At 30.3% G+C, this 16,370-nt stretch overlaps 5 protein-coding genes across 11 annotated transcripts; 3 read left to right on the forward strand and 2 right to left on the reverse strand.

Moving 5' to 3' along the window:
- Window positions 1-811: 811 nt before the first annotated feature.
- Window positions 812-7,787, forward strand: LOC143347413 (ATP-dependent RNA helicase p62). Of its 4 annotated transcripts, XM_076776544.1 has the most exons (8): window positions 812-858; window positions 1,005-1,097; window positions 1,612-1,653; window positions 1,941-2,957; window positions 3,355-3,533; window positions 3,618-3,677; window positions 6,325-6,561; window positions 6,693-7,787. In XM_076776544.1, coding segments are annotated over exons 2-8 (1,641 nt in total). In that variant the 5' UTR covers window positions 812-858; window positions 1,005-1,095; the 3' UTR covers window positions 6,797-7,787. The 4 variants fall into 4 exon arrangements, 2 of the variants coding, with proteins under 2 accessions (XP_076632659.1, XP_076632658.1); XM_076776543.1 differs by lacking the exon at window positions 1,612-1,653 and having other exon boundaries at window positions 824-858; XR_013080597.1 differs by lacking the exons at window positions 812-858; window positions 6,693-7,787 and adding an exon at window positions 4,600-5,017 and having other exon boundaries at window positions 6,325-6,465.
- A 325-nt stretch (window positions 7,788-8,112) lies between these two features.
- LOC143348545 (testis-expressed protein 47) lies at window positions 8,113-9,094 on the forward strand. Its single transcript, XM_076778860.1, has 2 exons — window positions 8,113-8,751; window positions 8,867-9,094. The coding sequence occupies exons 1-2, from the start codon at window positions 8,272-8,274 to the stop codon at window positions 9,077-9,079; spliced, it is 693 nt and encodes a 230-aa protein (XP_076634975.1). The 5' UTR covers window positions 8,113-8,271; the 3' UTR covers window positions 9,080-9,094.
- Window positions 8,867-10,440, forward strand: LOC143348544 (mitochondrial thiamine pyrophosphate carrier). The gene is made up of 5 exons (XM_076778859.1): window positions 8,867-9,006; window positions 9,104-9,305; window positions 9,380-9,532; window positions 9,707-9,909; window positions 9,972-10,440. The coding sequence occupies exons 2-5, from the start codon at window positions 9,186-9,188 to the stop codon at window positions 10,438-10,440; spliced, it is 945 nt and encodes a 314-aa protein (XP_076634974.1). The 5' UTR covers window positions 8,867-9,006; window positions 9,104-9,185.
- A 101-nt stretch (window positions 10,441-10,541) lies between these two features.
- LOC143348546 (glyoxylate reductase/hydroxypyruvate reductase) lies at window positions 10,542-12,459 on the reverse strand. The gene is made up of 4 exons (XM_076778861.1): window positions 12,378-12,459; window positions 11,377-11,697; window positions 10,846-11,303; window positions 10,542-10,762 (listed from the first exon to the last, which is right to left on the reverse strand). Exons 1-4 carry the CDS (start codon window positions 12,446-12,448, stop codon window positions 10,635-10,637), a joined length of 978 nt encoding a protein of 325 aa, XP_076634976.1. The 5' UTR covers window positions 12,449-12,459; the 3' UTR covers window positions 10,542-10,634.
- Window positions 12,460-12,804: 345 nt separating this feature from the next.
- LOC143348543 (bifunctional methylenetetrahydrofolate dehydrogenase/cyclohydrolase, mitochondrial-like) lies at window positions 12,805-15,504 on the reverse strand. Of its 4 annotated transcripts, none has more exons than XM_076778858.1 (5): window positions 14,905-15,504; window positions 14,512-14,696; window positions 14,172-14,372; window positions 14,010-14,090; window positions 12,805-13,883 (listed from the first exon to the last, which is right to left on the reverse strand). In XM_076778858.1, the coding sequence occupies exons 1-5, from the start codon at window positions 14,976-14,978 to the stop codon at window positions 13,534-13,536; spliced, it is 891 nt and encodes a 296-aa protein (XP_076634973.1). In that variant the 5' UTR covers window positions 14,979-15,504; the 3' UTR covers window positions 12,805-13,533. The 4 variants fall into 4 exon arrangements, with proteins under 4 accessions (XP_076634973.1, XP_076634971.1, XP_076634969.1 ...); XM_076778856.1 differs by having other exon boundaries at window positions 14,010-14,372; window positions 14,905-15,069; window positions 15,231-15,501; XM_076778855.1 differs by having other exon boundaries at window positions 12,806-13,883; window positions 14,010-14,372; window positions 14,905-15,106; window positions 15,231-15,501.
- Window positions 15,505-16,370: the final 866 nt, after the last annotated feature.

The raw sequence follows: 16,370 nt of genomic DNA on the forward strand, positions 1-16,370 counted from the left end.
ATGGTGGGAAATCTTAAATTTAATTTAAAATTTTATACGATTATTCTATGTACTTAATATTTCGTTAATATGTAGAGTTATATTGAATCAAAGTTTTGGAAAAATTACAACCAAAGTTGAAAAAATTAAATTTTTAAGAAGATAATACAACATTAAAACAAGTGCATAAAGTGTGTTATATTTCCATTGGACTATAAAGTACAAAAATGATTACTACTTTCATGTAAATCGTGTTTTATATACCAACAACGATTAAAAAGAATTGTTAATTGTTGGTAATTAATAAGAAAACACTGCTAAAAATAAAAGATACAAATAAAATTTTTACAAAACTACATGTTAGTAAATAAAATAGACGAAAATATTAATAAAAAAAAATGAATTTTTTAAAATGAAAATAATAATTTTAATCATTATTATTTCTTAATAGTACTTGAGTGTCTTAAAATTAGTTATTATCGAGAATACTATTATTAGTTTACAGTACAAAATCATTTCCAATGAACTACCATACAACTAGGGCAGTAGATATTGGATGTGTGAAACCGGAAGTGAAATTCTCGACATTAAAAATATTTAAATTAATAAATGCCTGAAATACGTTTAAAAATATATAAATGTTAAAGCAATATATATATGCATTTAATCAGAGTAAATAATATTATAAATAGAATAAACAATATACATGATTTTGTGTAACGTCGTCTATGTATCTACAGTTTAATGAAAATCAATACTTGCAAAATCTGCGTAGAGAACTGAAATGCGTTTCTGCGCATTCCCACCACTATAACTACTGGTGTGTCTCATATCCGGCTTCGTGGTGAGTCGTTCTTTCTGTCCCTGGAAGCGGTGCAGGTAAGACGTTTGTTCGTTCTTTGTTTTACTTTATTTTTCGTTAAATAATTTAGTATAGATATACGTTGTATTGTAATTAATTAGTAATTTCTTTATCGGTTTTTTGATTACTCATGCGTATTAAATGATTGTGAATGTAATTTTAGAAATCTTTGCCGCTTGTCGAGTCAGTCAAGTATAACAAACTACGTTAACATCAATTTAATCCGGGACTTAAAGGTCATCACTAGCATCAACATGTAAGTAATATTAAAATGCATAAGTACGTTGGAAAATATAAATTTTCATTAAAGTTCCGCAGCATTCACTACTATATTATGGTAGTGTTCGCACTTCTTACAACGGTCACTCGTGGTCCGCCATTACGCAAATATCTGCATTGCGTCGTTGCTAAATTTCTTCTATTATGTCCTTGCGGAAATGTATAAATCTAATATTATGCAATGTTTTTTTGATAAGTATTTCTTTCATCAAGTATATAATTTATTTTGAATTACAGTTTTACATAAATTTATGTACCTTTGCAAATGCTTAATGTATTCATCTATTTCAATTTGTAAGATTAAACAACTTTGTATTTATAAAACTTCATTCAACGTCTTAATTAAAAAAAACGTAAATTCAAAAGCATTGTATTGTGAATGTTTTGATTAGTAATGGGTTTAATTGCTGGGTTTGACTAAAATCTAATAACCTGAACAGAGATAGTTCACAACAGTTACATAGATTGACTGTAATGCTTGTAAATTAAAGGTTACGACAAGTAGTTGGAGCCTTTGGGACTGTTTTATTTAGGTTTGTATTCAAATAAGTATATATAGAATAAATTTAACATTTAAAAAAAATATAATAAAACAAATTTAATTATACCTCTCATTTTGGCATGCCTCCATTTTATATACATTAATGGAGCATGAATGCTTATGGGAGGAAAAATAAAGTGTGAATATGCCTTTGGAATCCACACATTTTTGTCTGGAACCAATTCTCTATGTTCAGTACATTTATACATAAAAATTAACACATTTTATATATCAGAAGAATGATCATCTTTAAAATTATTTGTATTTTCTCTTTCATAGGACGTACGGAGCTATGTCTAATGGTTACCACAATGGAAGTTACAGAGGTGGTAAAGGACAACCAAGAAGTAGGTATGCAAGTACCACCAGCACACCCAACAGAGGTTTTGGAAATCGTAATAACAAAAATTCTACAAGCAGTGCTGGTACTAATTTGAGAAAACCAAACTGGAGTTTTGAAAGTTTAAAGCCTTTTAAAAAGGATTTCTATATACCACATCCCAATGTTCAAGGACGTCATCCTCGAGATGTTGATGTATTTAGACAAGATAACCAAATTACTTTAAAAGGAGAAAAAGTTCCTAATCCTATTCAACACTTTGAGGAAGGAAATTTCCCTGATTATGTAATGCAGGGTATTAGAAAGCAAGGATTCAATGAACCAACTGCTATTCAAGCTCAGGGATGGCCAATTGCAATGTCTGGTCAAAACATGGTTGGAATTGCACAAACAGGATCTGGAAAAACATTGGGATATATTTTACCTGCAATAGTACATATTAACAGCCAACAACCATTAAATCGCGGTGATGGACCAATCGCTCTCATTCTAGCGCCTACTAGAGAATTGGCACAGCAAATTCAGACTGTTGCTAATGATTTTGGTTCTTTGTCTTATGTGAGAAATACTTGTATTTTTGGTGGTGCACCAAAGGGAAGTCAAGCTCGCGACTTAGAACGAGGCGTTGAAATCTGCATTGCTACACCAGGGCGGTTAATTGACTTTTTGGAACGCGGTACGACAAATTTACGTAGATGCACTTATTTAGTATTGGATGAAGCTGATAGGATGCTGGACATGGGTTTTGAACCACAAATTCGAAAAATTATTGAACAAATTAGGCCAGACAGACAAGTTCTTATGTGGTCTGCTACTTGGCCAAAGGAGGTTAGAAATCTTGCAGAGGAATATCTTACAAATTATACACAATTGAATATTGGATCGTTAACGCTAGCTGCTAATCACAATATTCTTCAAATTGTTGATGTCTGTCAAGAACATGAAAAAGAAACAAAGTACGTATTACGTTTTGAATATATGTTCCGTATTTTGAACATTTAAGCTCATTTTGTTACTAGCGTCGCACAAGAATCATTATACTGAACATTTCAAATTCTATTATTAAAATAGTGTATTTTAAAAATAGTAATTGAATGATTAATGATTATCTATTTTAATCGTAAACCCATCGGTTATTACTTCAATTAAAATTTATTCCACTGTTCTGTACTTCCGACAGAATACAAATTTTTTTATTTTAATTTTTATGATGATAGTAATACTTGCATGATATTATATGACTTCATATAAAAATTTTCCTCTAAGAAGAACTGACTTTTATTTAGTCCACAAATATTTTTGTGAGTTGTTTTTAACGCTATTCAATCACAGTCGATTTTGTGTTGATTTTAGATTGGGGACTCTTCTTCAGGAAATTGGTAATGTTAATGAAGATGGTGGGAAGACTATAATTTTTGTAGAGACAAAGAAAAAGGTGGAAAATATCACTAGAAATATTCGTCGTTATGGGTGGCCTGCTGTATGCATGCATGGTGACAAATCTCAACAAGAAAGAGACCATGTTCTTAGAGGTTTGTTTTTTTTTTCGTAATTAATATATAAGTAGTAAACAATCATATTAATCTTAATCCATGAAATGTATAATTAAATTTCAGAATTTAGGAACAACAGAGGTTCGATTCTTGTAGCAACCGATGTTGCTGCTCGTGGATTGGGTATGTAATACAAAAATTTTTTTTTCGTTTTTTGTTTTTAAAGTTAGATTTTCAAAAATGCATTGACCCCTCGATAGAAAACTGCATTTACGAAAATCTACACTTATTTAGAAAGGGTTAGGGTAAAGTGGCGATGTAGCACAGACTGGTTATATGAAAGTGATGCCTCACAATTTTTAGTATAAATGTAATTGATATTATTAAGGAACTTACTATCGTAATTAAGGAACAGTTTGAAAAACTTTATAGAAAATAAAGTATCATAATTTATTGACAGAGTGTTATAAATACTCTGTAGAATTTGGTAATGAATAATTAGGATATAGTAAAGTGATACAAAAAGATTATTGAAGTAAAAATGTATCTAATACACATTCTCAAACTTTACATAAGCTTAGAATATTAAATAGACGGCATTAGTTAGCTGGTATGTTTATATTTTTTAATTATTTATTTGTATCACTTATTAAATATATAGCTTTTTTGTTATAATAATTACACATTTTTTTTAATACAAAATATTTAATAGCATATTCATATTCAGTTTTCATAGTTGCATAGGTATACTGAATATTCATTCATAATTGCAGCACTTCGTGATAGGGAGATAAGCAGGATGATTCGCATAAAAGGTGAAAGTTGTATATAATAGGCTGTATATTTTATTTACTTTAATTAAAAAGGCATCGAGTTTCAGTATCTAAAATTGTTTATATTATAAGTTGTCTTGAACTGTTTTACCAGCATTATTAAACGTTCGCTAATGCAATCTATTTTAATTAATAGAAACAAAAGAAATGTTTTAGATTATATGCTTGTGTTAAAGAATTGAGAGCAAATATTGGAATACAGGAAATGCGTTAGTAATACGTGTGGGCATCTTATAATTTATGTTAATCAGTCTGGTTGTCCTTTGTTTCAGAGGCACATGGTGCACAAATTGTGTTGAGTGTGCGATGAAAAACGATCGTTCGATAAAGAAAACATGGCTCACTCACTGTACATGTGCAATTCTGTTTTGCACATAATATTGTACTTAATGTGCCTCTGTGTTCAGCCTGTGTACCACACAAGTAGTAGAGTGGTGCGCGGGTGGTGCCGTTATCGCACTGGTTGGGTGTGAGATAAGACCGTGGTTTCCATTTTGGTACAACCATCACACTTCATAGCCAATGCTCAGCCGGTGTCAGAGACAACAATCTATTGATTTTGCTACTATCGCTACTCGCTGGTGATGCTTAGGACACAACATTGCGATGTGAACTTGCATTCAAGAATAGCACACCCCCTAGGGCGCTCTGTATGCAGTCACATGGAATGCAATGTTCAGCGGTTACAGGGTTTGTATTTATTATTATGCAGCTAACTTACATTCATATGCATTTAACTTAATCTTAAAGTTGATGCAATCTTTTAAAATATTCTTCGTATGTACCTAACATTTAGGAATGAAATTAAGGCAGTATCGAATTTTTAATAGTTTTAACGGACATAATAGTTAACCTTCATCATATAAATGTTAAATATTTAGAAATATAATTTCGTAGTAAAGTATTTATTTGATCAATTTTTTGTTTCGCCAAATTAAGATAAAAAAAATAATGATTTGTTAGTGTATTTATTACATAGTACTATGAAATTCACGTGTTAAAAGAGACTTTTATTGTAATATTTAATATCAATTTACTTACTGATACGTTTGATATATTCAATTCTTGATGATATATAGACATAAATCTGCTAGATATTTACATCGAAGAAGTAAACTTATTTCATTTGAGGTCGTTACGAAATAATACAAAATTAAAATATTGAAATAAGAGAGAATTTTTACAGTTCTGTCACTTCTCACTACTGTCGAGGATAATTCCAGTAATCGTTAAGCGAATTGTCCTGTCAAGATTAATCTGCCTGTACCGCTTTTTCTTTTTCGCACGTTTCGCATTTGAAACGGATTAGAGATATAGGCAGAGAAACCTTGACAGGTCACTTTTATTAATTATTACTATAACACGTCGACTGCAGCTGAACGAGTCAACCCACGAGCTGATAATCTGTCACTGGACGCCACCTACGAGTAAATAATGCATAATGGGCATGAGAAAGAGGGATCAGTATGCATTAGAGATCTGATTATTTATTCATAAAAAAAATTAAAATAAGTAAAAAATTATCTCGTAGCTAGCTCCTATACGAGTTGCGTTGGGAATCATATTGCTCAAAACACTGCGGCAGTCAACATGATTATCTGTGATTATAGAACTTTACATTTGCTATTCAAATATTTATTATATTTAACGTGTTAGTATGGGTTAGTGTATGATTATAGGCTTAGCTGCATATGTATTTCGGACTGAAGAAACTAAACATAATAAAATTAATTGATTTGATTAGTTTGAAAATAAAGTACTACTGTTCTGACGAAGTTAGTATAAAGATTAACTTTAATTAAAAAGAAACGTATGTAGGTTTCATTTTTAAAAAAATCACATAGTAAGTCAGAAATTGTTTATTGGGCACAATATATACATAGTATTAAAAGTTAGCAGATTTGTTAAGTGTAACAAACGTGCATAACTATATTTAGATTTGTATAAGCCCAGTTTCATATAATAGTACCAGTTTTAAAATAAAATCATTTCTTTAGATGTCGATGATGTAAAATACGTGATCAACTTCGATTATCCATCATCATCTGAAGACTACATCCACAGAATAGGCAGAACTGGCCGTTCAAATAGTACGGGAACAAGTTACGCGTTCTTTACACCGCAAAACAGTCGACAGGCTAAAGATTTAATTAATGTACTTAAAGAAGCCAACCAAGTTGTCAATCCAAAGCTTTCAGAGCTTGCAGACAGGAGTGGAAACTATGGTGGCCGAAGTAAGTGTTTTCGCGTACAATAATAAGATCAAAGTAAATGCAAAAGTTTTACGGCATTTTGTTTTTAAAGTATTCACAATTAAGTAGTATCTCCCCTTAACTAATATCATTTTTTTTGCTTATATTTACAGATCGTTGGGGATATGGCGGTGGTAATCGCGGAAGAGAAAATATGTTCTGTGGAACGCATAAACGATTCGATACGGGAAGGAACTCTAGTTATAATTCTAGTTGATTTGTTTCGACTTTGACCACATATCTGAATAAGTAAACCTCTTGGAGACCTAAAACTTAGTTACAATTTTTTTATCTGTGATTAGGAAAAGTTCTCCGTGGAAAATATGCTGCTATACTTTAGTTCTGTGCTCGGCTAACTTTTTATGTTATTTTTATTTATGACCGTATTGTTTTTGTTAGTACTAGTACAAAACTTAAGAAATGCAGAACACATTTGGACAAATTTAAGTTATACGATAATTATATATTTCTATTTTTTTCACTCATCGAGACGCGCATAAAGTATGGCTATGAGCTGATCAATTTCAGATAAAAAGTACGAAGTACAAAAGCTACTTAATGCAAACAAAACTCATGACAATCTTCTAAAGTCAAATTTCAATTCTATGTATTCTTTATAAACCCGTTTTACTAATAAATTTTAATTGTATACGTTTTAAGTTTTGAAAACAACGATAACATCTTTCATTTGTTGCGCGTCTCAGAAGTAGGAGCTCAGTAAGTTGTGAAGTAATAGTAACTCTATCAGTATTCATTCCAATTCTTTTAATACGACCAATATTAGTTATTGGTCATACGATGAAGTTGTTTTGTTTGTCTATCTCTGATATAAAGTGAAATGAAGGAACGCACTGAATATTATGACTGTGAAGCTACACTTTTCTTACATGTATGTCTTACTAATAACTATGTATAACGATAAATGAAATAATCCTAACCTGTTAAAAGAAACATTCTTGGATAAATCGATCTCTTCTAGTAAGATTTACCCATGTTTAAAACTGTAGTTTGACTTAAATTTTCCACCGACGTGTCAAATTCGAATTCGTCATATACGACACTTGAATCAACGTTCTAATTCGTGAATGTTTTTGTTAATTATGTACCTTTTAAACGTTTGAAGCACCTAAGGAACTATCGCACGTCAATGTATTACAATTTTCAGTTCTCAGTAATAAACTTCGAAACAAATGAAAATGAAAAAAATATTCCTGATGTTCACAATATTATTTATCCCACCAACAAACTCAAATAGTTCTATTGTATGTTAATTTTTTCTAATTTCTCTATCAAATGATAGAAAATTTTTACAATCGCATTTGAATTCACATAGATCAAGAGGTCTCATTTTTTTAAATAAAAAAATTGTTACAAATATTACTTCCAATAAATTTATGGGAAACAACAAGATGAAGCAATATTTAAAGATTGTTCTCAAAAATATTTGAATTCCGCTGTTCTTCACTTATCAAGAGTACCTCACGGCCGCAATTCGGCCTTGAATAATCTACATAACGTAATACTTCAATCAAATGATCCTTTAATTATAGTTATAATATTTTAGCTTGCATGGTTGAGTTTTCTTTAAAAAAGAGTATATAGTATTGTAGATTTTATAAATATTCACATTGAGTTACAGAAAGTTATTTTCGTTTAAATTTGTATATTATTGATCAAACGAGTACATGAAAAATGGATGAACCGATAAGAAAATGTGTACTTGATTACATTCGAGAAATCGAAAGATTCAAATTTTGTAGGCTTATATTTTGTGCAAAAGTTACAAACTGTGAAGATATTGAACAACTGTTTGATACCGCGATTAAAAAGAAATTTTTGCAACGTATTACAGGATTGCTTCTCATTTATCCTGGTTTCGTGATTCATTTAGTCGAAGCTGTAGAAGACGATGTTTTCCGATTGTGTAATGAAGTATTTACCGATAATACGGAAGTTATAATTAACACTAAATGTTTGTACATACAAAGTGGTGTAAAGCGATTTTTTCAAAAATGGCATTCTAAAAGAATGAATAATTGCAGTTTGAATGATAAAGAATTCGAGACAATCGATGATAGTTTTGAAAACGTTTCTAGTATACATACAGCAATGATTTTAAATTTACACAAATTGTATACCGAATTGTGGAATATATGCAGATTAAAAAGTTATGTAAGTATGAATTAAATTGCGTTAATTTTAGCATATTTTAATGTAGTCAAAAATAGCAATAAAATTGATATAATTTTTGATAAATTTTTGAATGTAATAATAAACTTTTACACAGGAAAATTTTATTGAACACTTGGATTTAATATCTAGGAAAGGACATTTGAATTTACCACTTAAATCAAGCATAGAAATTGTGCTTAAAAGTCGTTGGGGGTACAATTTAGTGACATTAGCTAAGGACTACTGTGATTTAAAGTATCAGTATAATTTTGATGATTATTCTCCAGTTTCTGAAATTATACATGATATTAATTACAGTGTTAAATAATTGCTATTTTTTTAATTTAAATAGCAAACTTTGCTATTCAAATCAATAGAAGCAAATCTAACTCCACAGAATAGAAGTTGCACTGTGTTGATAAAGAATTAGAACTATGGGTACTTTGCTAAAAACAAGCGATCATAATTTAGATCATGCTGTAGCAGGGGCTATTAGTGGCTTCATAACCAGATTTCTTTGTCAACCTTTAGATGTTATAAAAATTAGGTTTCAGGTAAAAGAATTATAAAATATAAATATATACAATATTATGTTCCATTTCGTTTAGAAAATTCTTTATTATTATAGTTGCAAGTTGAACCTGTTAGTAACCATCATGTTAGTAAATATAAGTCTTTACCACAAGCATTCTTTTTGATATTTAAAGAAGAAGGACTTTTTGCTCTTTGGAAGGGACATGTTCCTGCTCAATTACTTTCAATTGTATATGGAATGAATCAGGTATTTGGTTATTTAGTTAAACGAAACATTACTATGAAAATTTGTATTAAAAAGTGAAAAAACGATTTGTTTTATTTACTCTAATATTAATGATTTGTTTGCTTATACTTCTTATAACATTATACAAATATTTTAAAATGCATATAAAAATATATAATTGTTAACAATTCACAGTTCTCTTCATACAATGTGTTCGTGAGAGAATTGGATAATTTTTCACTTTTAAATGAACATAAATATTCAACAAAATTTATAGCAGGAGCAGGAGCTGGTTTTGTAGCTACAATTATGTCATTCCCTTTTGATACTGTAAGAACCCGATTAGTGGCACAATCAAATAATCATAAAGTATATAAGGGAATTTTTCATTGTTGTAGGTAAGTTTTTAAGAAGACAATATTTCGGACATTGTCCTATTTTACGAAATATATCTTTCTAGTTGTATACTTCGACAAGAATCTCCAAAGACATTTTTTCATGGTTTATTACCAACTTTGTTACAAATTGTACCACATTCTGGTCTGCAATTTGCATTGTATGGATTTTTTAATGATATATATAAAAAATATTTCAATGAAATAGATACAAGTTTTACTAATTCTATGATGTCTGGTAGTGCAGCTGGCCTATTAGCTAAAACTGCAATATATCCATTTGATCTTAGTAGAAAAAGATTACAAATACAAGGATTCCAACATGGTAGAAAACATTTTGGTGCCTTTTTCTATTGTACAGGACTTATAGATTGTTTAAAGGTGACATTTAAAGTAGAAGGTGTAAAGGGTCTGTTCAAAGGTTTAGTACCAAGTCAGTTGAAAGCTACAATAACAACAGCATTGCACTTTGTTACATATGAGCAAAGTTTAAAATTACTAAAAGCAATGAGACAGTATACTTCAGAAAAATAAAATAATTAAATTGATAGATAGTAAAACAAATATATCACTTCTTTATCCCCATTTATATAACATTTAAGTACATATATATATATATATATTAGTATTGTTGTGTGAATGTGTAAATATAGATCATGAAATTAATAAACGGTCTGTGTTTATAAATCACATTTGTAACTAATGCTAATACATCATATAATTTGTATTTATAATTGAAGTGGAGCAGGCATTTGATTTGGTGTTCCTTTCAAAACTGCCAGAATATTTCTGGCAGTTATTCTTGACATTTCCTCCCGTGTTTCTGTAGCTGCACTACCAATGTGAGGTAGTATCACTAGTATAAGAAGTAACATAAATGTTTATCATATTTGTATATGGTTTACCATGGATTCATGAATGCATGATTATCACACTTACCACAATTATCTAATTTTAATAGTTCACTATCTAGTGGTATAGGCTCTGGAGTCATGACATCTAAACCAGCTGCTTTGATTGATCCTTTTTTCAAAGCTTCTAACAGAGCAGATTGATCAACAACTTCTCCTCTACTAACATTCACAAATATAGCAGACCTCTTCATTTTCTCAAATGTACCCTGGTTAAACATTTGTTTTGTTTCTGGTGTTAAAGCTATTGTAACAATTACAAAGTCACTCTTTTGTAGTAGTTCATTGAGTTCTACTTTTTCTCCTCCAAATTCAGATGCTTCTTGCTTGATACTTCTACTTGTATATAATATCTTAGCAACATTGAAGTTTTTGAGTATCTTTGCCACTTGAATACCAATTCGACCTAATCCTACTACCCCAATAGTGGATCCTGATAATCCAGGACCACACATCCAAGTAGGTGCCCATGCTTTCCATTCTCCCCTATGAGTGATATTTTACATGAAATATATGCTTAACTAATGCAATGTTTTATTATATGTATTGTATTTCATACTTGTAAATAGCTCTGTTTGATTCCAATAATCGTCTAGATGTAGCTAACAATAATGCTACAGTTAATTCAGCTGTAGCATCTGTTAAAATACCAGGAGTGTAACCAACACTAATATTTCTTTTTTTTAAAGCTTTTAAATCTAAATGGTCATAACCAACTGACATAGTGCTAACAACTTTTAATTGTGGTCCTGCAGCATTTAAGATTTCATCATCTATTTTATCTGTTAGTAGACAATAAACTCCATCAACATTTTGTATTTTTGATAATAATACAGATCTTGGAATTGGTTCAGGTTTGTCCCAAAGTATAATATCACATCTAAAGTAACCCATAGAGAGAAAAAAATTCATAAAGTAAAGAAATTTTACTTGGCATAAAACTGTGTAAATTTAAATCGTGAATTTACACAGTATTGCATTAAATTGTTAGCTTAAAACATTTGAAAGTTATATGTATTCATTAAACAATATACAGGCATTTGATAATAATATAAACGTGTAGTCATTATATCAATTTCCTAAAAGCAACAAAATGATCATATACGGTCTTTCGATCCGAATCCATTAGATTTTTATTTTTGGGATTTGAGACCATTCGAGGAAGACTTGATATTTTCTAGCGAATGTGAAATTCGATGCGAGGTATGAGAGAAAGAGTGTATTGAGGCACACGATGGACATTTCAATCATTTTCTTTAGTCATCCATAATTCGAAAAGTAAAGTAGATAGGTAGGATATTTTTTATTTATTTTATTGTGTAGATTCAGTTTCTTAAGTATTTACATGTATTTCTGAAACACTCCGTATAGAGTAAAAAACAGTGAGTATACATGATTGAGATGTACAGTATTCGTGCTTGCAGCTTGCAACTCGCGACTGCGCGATAAGTGGATACACAGCTTGAGAGAGAGAGAGAGAGAGAGAGAGAGAGAGAGAGAGAGAGAGAGAGAGAGAGAGAGAGAGAGAGAGAGAGAGAGTGACTTTGCAAAAACACTTACTGTTCTTGAAGTAAATTTAACCCTGCTTTTGGAATGTCCGGACGAGTGATCAAAACTTTTGGACGGGCCATTTTTGTTGAATCGAATGTAAAGAATTTGACGACGTTTCGCGAGGAAAGTTTCAGAACAACTGAGAGTAATGCAGGCATGATATAGATTGCAGACTCAACTGTTTAGTAATAACTCACTTCGCTATTGCTAATGCTCGAGTGCGGAACATGTAAGTTCGGGCAACTTTTAGATATGAAAAAGTAAAGCTACCCATTCGCCTTTTTTCTCCTCTTTCCTAAAGCGTGGGGAACTTTGAACAGTTTTGGGAATCTCGAGAAAAGAAGTATTTGCGAGCCTTTCTTTTTCATTCTCTAAATAAGTTTATAATCCAAACGTATTTTCCAATTTTTTTCCCTGAAATCTGCATTTTTCATTGTAAATAATTCACAACATAATTGTTGAAGTAAACAAACTCGTACACGTGATTAATTGTGATTTATATATTTTTCGTTATCAAAAACATGTGAAAAATACATTTCTATAAATATTAAAATATATTTATAATGTATGTATTATATGCAACATACAATGCAATTTCTATATTTTGAAACATCTGATTTTGTAGGCAAAAGAGAGTAATATGAAATTATGTGGCTACATTTATATTTGGAATAGTTTGTCATTTGATATTGTAATTTGTCAAGTTCACAGTAATAGGAATTGTTACATAGTAATAAATAATTCTTATAAGATTTTTGTGTTTAAGTTTATGCTTATAGGCATGGATATAACTAATTCAAGAGAAATAATACATTTTTTATAGTAATAAACATTGCATTATTTTAAATACTATATTGGTTTGGTAATACAGATACATGGCAGATACAGCAGCAAATAAATAAGATCAGTAGTTTGGGCATTCTAAAAGAAGCAGATGTAGCCAGCAGTAAACAGTAAGCATGGCCCATACGTAACAGATTGATTTAACCCTCAGGCAGTCCTCTGTTTTATTACACATTAATGGTGTTTACAAACATGCTGATATAAACTTCATTATAGTTTTCTCCATAATTAAGAAAGATTAAAAGACCCAAAGAATGCCAGAGTGTTAATGAGATTATTATATCTCTATTATCAAATATACATCAGTTTTATTAAGATAAGACTATTTCGTGCTCTGATGATTTTTAGTAGCTACTGAAATTGTATTTTTCATTAACATTGCTACAGTCATAGGGCCTACACCACCTGGTACTGGAGTTATATACCCAGCAACTTTTTTTACATTCTCAAAGTCCACATCTCCTACCAATTTATATTTATTTCCTATTTTCGTTTTTGTAATTCCAACATCAATTATACAAGCTCCTGGTTTTACCATCTCTTGAGTAATTAAACCAGGAACACCAGTTGCTGCTATGACTAAATCAGCCATTTTGGTATATTTCTTTAATTCTGTGTGGGGAGTATGGCGATGACAAATAGTTGTAGTCATATTTAAACCATTTCCTTTACCTATGAATTAATAATTAAAACTTTAAATTTGAAGTTTTATATGTATTATTTTTTTTTTTTTTTGCATAAATCGAACACAAGTGAAATATATATAATTATAATATTTAAACAACTGTATACCCTTACCACTGGCATGTAAGAGTAATGCAATTGGTAAACCAACATGTTTGGATCGTCCTATAACCACTGCATTTTTTCCAACAGTATCTATATTGCTCCTAATTATTAATTCTTTTACACCTAAAGCAGTTGCAGAAATGATGCAGCTGCTATTCAACATTAAATTACCTATATTTTCTAAGTGGAAACCATCAACATCTTTATTTGGTGCAATTGCCTGACATACTTCATGTTCATTCATCTGATTTGTTAGTGGTAATTGCACAAGAATTCCATCTACAGTTTTGTCTGCATTTAGATGATTGATTTCTTTAATAAGGTCTTGCTGTTTCATAGTTTCTTCTAACCAAATAGTATAACTTTCAATTCCTAAAACATTCAGAAAACTAATATAATATTTATAAATTTGTAATTATTAAACTTCTTGATACTAATGCAAGATATTGTATATGTTACTAATTTTTACTTAAAAAGTTATTAGAATGTTAAAATTTTAATTGTATCTTACCAATTGCAGTTGCAACTTCCATTTTTCTTTGAACATATACTTTACTGGCTGGATTATTGCCAATTAATATAGCTACTAATTTTGGCCTCTTTTTACCATCTTTTATCAAAGCATTAACAGTTACTTTTAAGTCATTTTGAATTTCATTAGCTATCTGTTTTCCATTTATTATTATAGCATCTTGGCTAAAAGTAATATAAATTTTGTCTTAAAAATTATAACACCTTCAAAAGAAATTTACCATAAATGTTATAGAACTTTCATGATACTTGTCTATTGTTTGTTTGCTTCTAAAGTTATATTGGTATTAATTATCAAAACAATATTAATATTATTGTCACATATGTTATCGTCGCATATGAATATTTCAAGTAATTAATATGAGTTACTTACACAATTTTTGAAGTGTATAAATGTCTTACAGACCTCTGGGAAGCAACTGTTAAAAATGTTCTCCATGGAAACATTATACATAAAACGCAAAATTACTTATTAGTTTGTTCTATGAACTAGTATCACAGTTACTTAGGAAGCAAGAAATGTCATTTAATTTTTCCCCTATAATAATTTGATATTATTACTTTCCTTCTTGGAACTGTAATTTAAAATCACGATATCGGAATTTTTGTAAACAATGTGATAAGAATAATGTAATATAACTTTTGTTAAAAACGTATCGATTATTCGATAGTAGTTGCTGTCAATTATTGTTCGAATACCTGTACGGTGTTCTCGTGAAAGGTGCTGTTACTTTTTCTTTTTTAAACGAGTTTCGAGAGTACTTTCTCATTTTTGCAAAGTGTGAGTTAGCGATCATGTTGCCAAACAGGTCGAGTTTTAGCACATGCGCCTTGAAAACAGTATCAGTAAAGTACTTCGATTGAGTAAAAACGGGTTTCGTATCGCCCCTTGGTTGATAGTTTTAAACATTTCTTTATAAAAAGAATTTAACTGTATTACATAGTGCTCCGAAGTTAAACATCAACACCAAGAAAAGCGTTGCAAAACCTATACCCAAATCTTCTCAAGGTAGAGAGAATTCTCAACTGGTTTCAATAAAGTATTAGTAATTGTATTTGTGTTTTGTATTTATTGATAAAATTAAAGATCTTTAGCTCAAAATCGAGACCATAGATCCAGTTACAAAAATAGACCTGTAAATTTACTAGGTGCAAGTACAAGAGTCTTAAACTAAATTGGGTATTTCACTTAAACTAGTAATATTCGAAAACATGAACAGAAGTATCAGAAATTATGAATGTCTAGCCTATGTCTTATTGTACTTAAAATATACCAGGTACAAAAGCACTTATTCTAATTCTAATATTTGGTAGTAATAATAATTGAAAATGTTTTTCGATCGCACATGCTGGAGGCGTCATCTGGTCATGAAAACGACGGACTGTTTCTCGATTAACTTGGATGATCTGTCGTAGATGGCGATGCATCCTTCATATAGCAGTGCATTCTTGGTTATTGTAACGATAAGCTTCGTATTAAGTTTATCAAATAAATTAACGCATCTAATCTCAAGTTAATGTATATTACGCTTAACGTGATGTGAAACAATGTTCGTGCACAAAGAAAAGTAAAAATTACGAATATGTGTTGCAGTGTCGGGAAGCAAAAGTTGGCGGTATCTTCTATCGACAACAATGGAGACTATTTCTTGAGAAACTTGGGCATTTTGCAGTTGAGGGCGAAGCTTTTATAAATCGATCAAATTGGTGAGTAGATATACTAAAGAATTTTGTACCTGTAATAATTAGCACTTGTTAAATTTGAGATTAAGATCTCTATTTCTTCGATAAATACAGAATAATAAGTAGTTTGCATGAATGAGATTGTTTTGGGCTAAG

The sequence above is a fragment of the Colletes latitarsis genome, chromosome 11 (assembly GCF_051014445.1).
Source record: "Colletes latitarsis isolate SP2378_abdomen chromosome 11, iyColLati1, whole genome shotgun sequence".
Taxonomy (NCBI): domain Eukaryota; kingdom Metazoa; phylum Arthropoda; class Insecta; order Hymenoptera; family Colletidae; genus Colletes; species Colletes latitarsis.

Coding starts and splice junctions, on each gene's coding strand:
- LOC143347413 (XM_076776544.1), top strand. Junction 2,958..3,354: donor GAACATGAAAAAGAAACAAA/GTACGTATTACG, acceptor TGTTGATTTTAG/ATTGGGGACTCTTCTTCAGG. Junction 3,534..3,617: donor AAGAGACCATGTTCTTAGAG/GTTTGTTTTTTT, acceptor ATTAAATTTCAG/AATTTAGGAACAACAGAGGT.
- LOC143348545 (XM_076778860.1), top strand. CDS start 8,272: ATGGATGAACCGATAAGAAAATGTGTACTTGATTACATTCGAGAAATC. Junction 8,752..8,866: donor TATGCAGATTAAAAAGTTAT/GTAAGTATGAAT, acceptor ACTTTTACACAG/GAAAATTTTATTGAACACTT.
- LOC143348544 (XM_076778859.1), top strand. CDS start 9,186: ATGGGTACTTTGCTAAAAACAAGCGATCATAATTTAGATCATGCTGTA. Junction 9,533..9,706: donor TTGTATATGGAATGAATCAG/GTATTTGGTTAT, acceptor AACAATTCACAG/TTCTCTTCATACAATGTGTT. Junction 9,910..9,971: donor GGAATTTTTCATTGTTGTAG/GTAAGTTTTTAA, acceptor ATATCTTTCTAG/TTGTATACTTCGACAAGAAT.
- LOC143348546 (XM_076778861.1), bottom strand. CDS start 12,448: ATGGCCCGTCCAAAAGTTTTGATCACTCGTCCGGACATTCCAAAAGCA. Junction 11,698..12,377: donor TTAAATTTACTTCAAGAACA/GTAAGTGTTTTT, acceptor GGGTTACTTTAG/ATGTGATATTATACTTTGGG. Junction 10,763..10,845: donor ATTAAAATTAGATAATTGTG/GTAAGTGTGATA, acceptor TTCTTATACTAG/TGATACTACCTCACATTGGT.
- LOC143348543 (XM_076778856.1), bottom strand. CDS start 14,978: ATGTTTCCATGGAGAACATTTTTAACAGTTGCTTCCCAGAGGTCTGTA. Junction 14,697..14,904: donor TTATACACTTCAAAAATTGT/GTAAGTAACTCA, acceptor TATTACTTTTAG/CCAAGATGCTATAATAATAA. Junction 13,884..14,009: donor ATTACTCTTACATGCCAGTG/GTAAGGGTATAC, acceptor ATTAATTCATAG/GTAAAGGAAATGGTTTAAAT.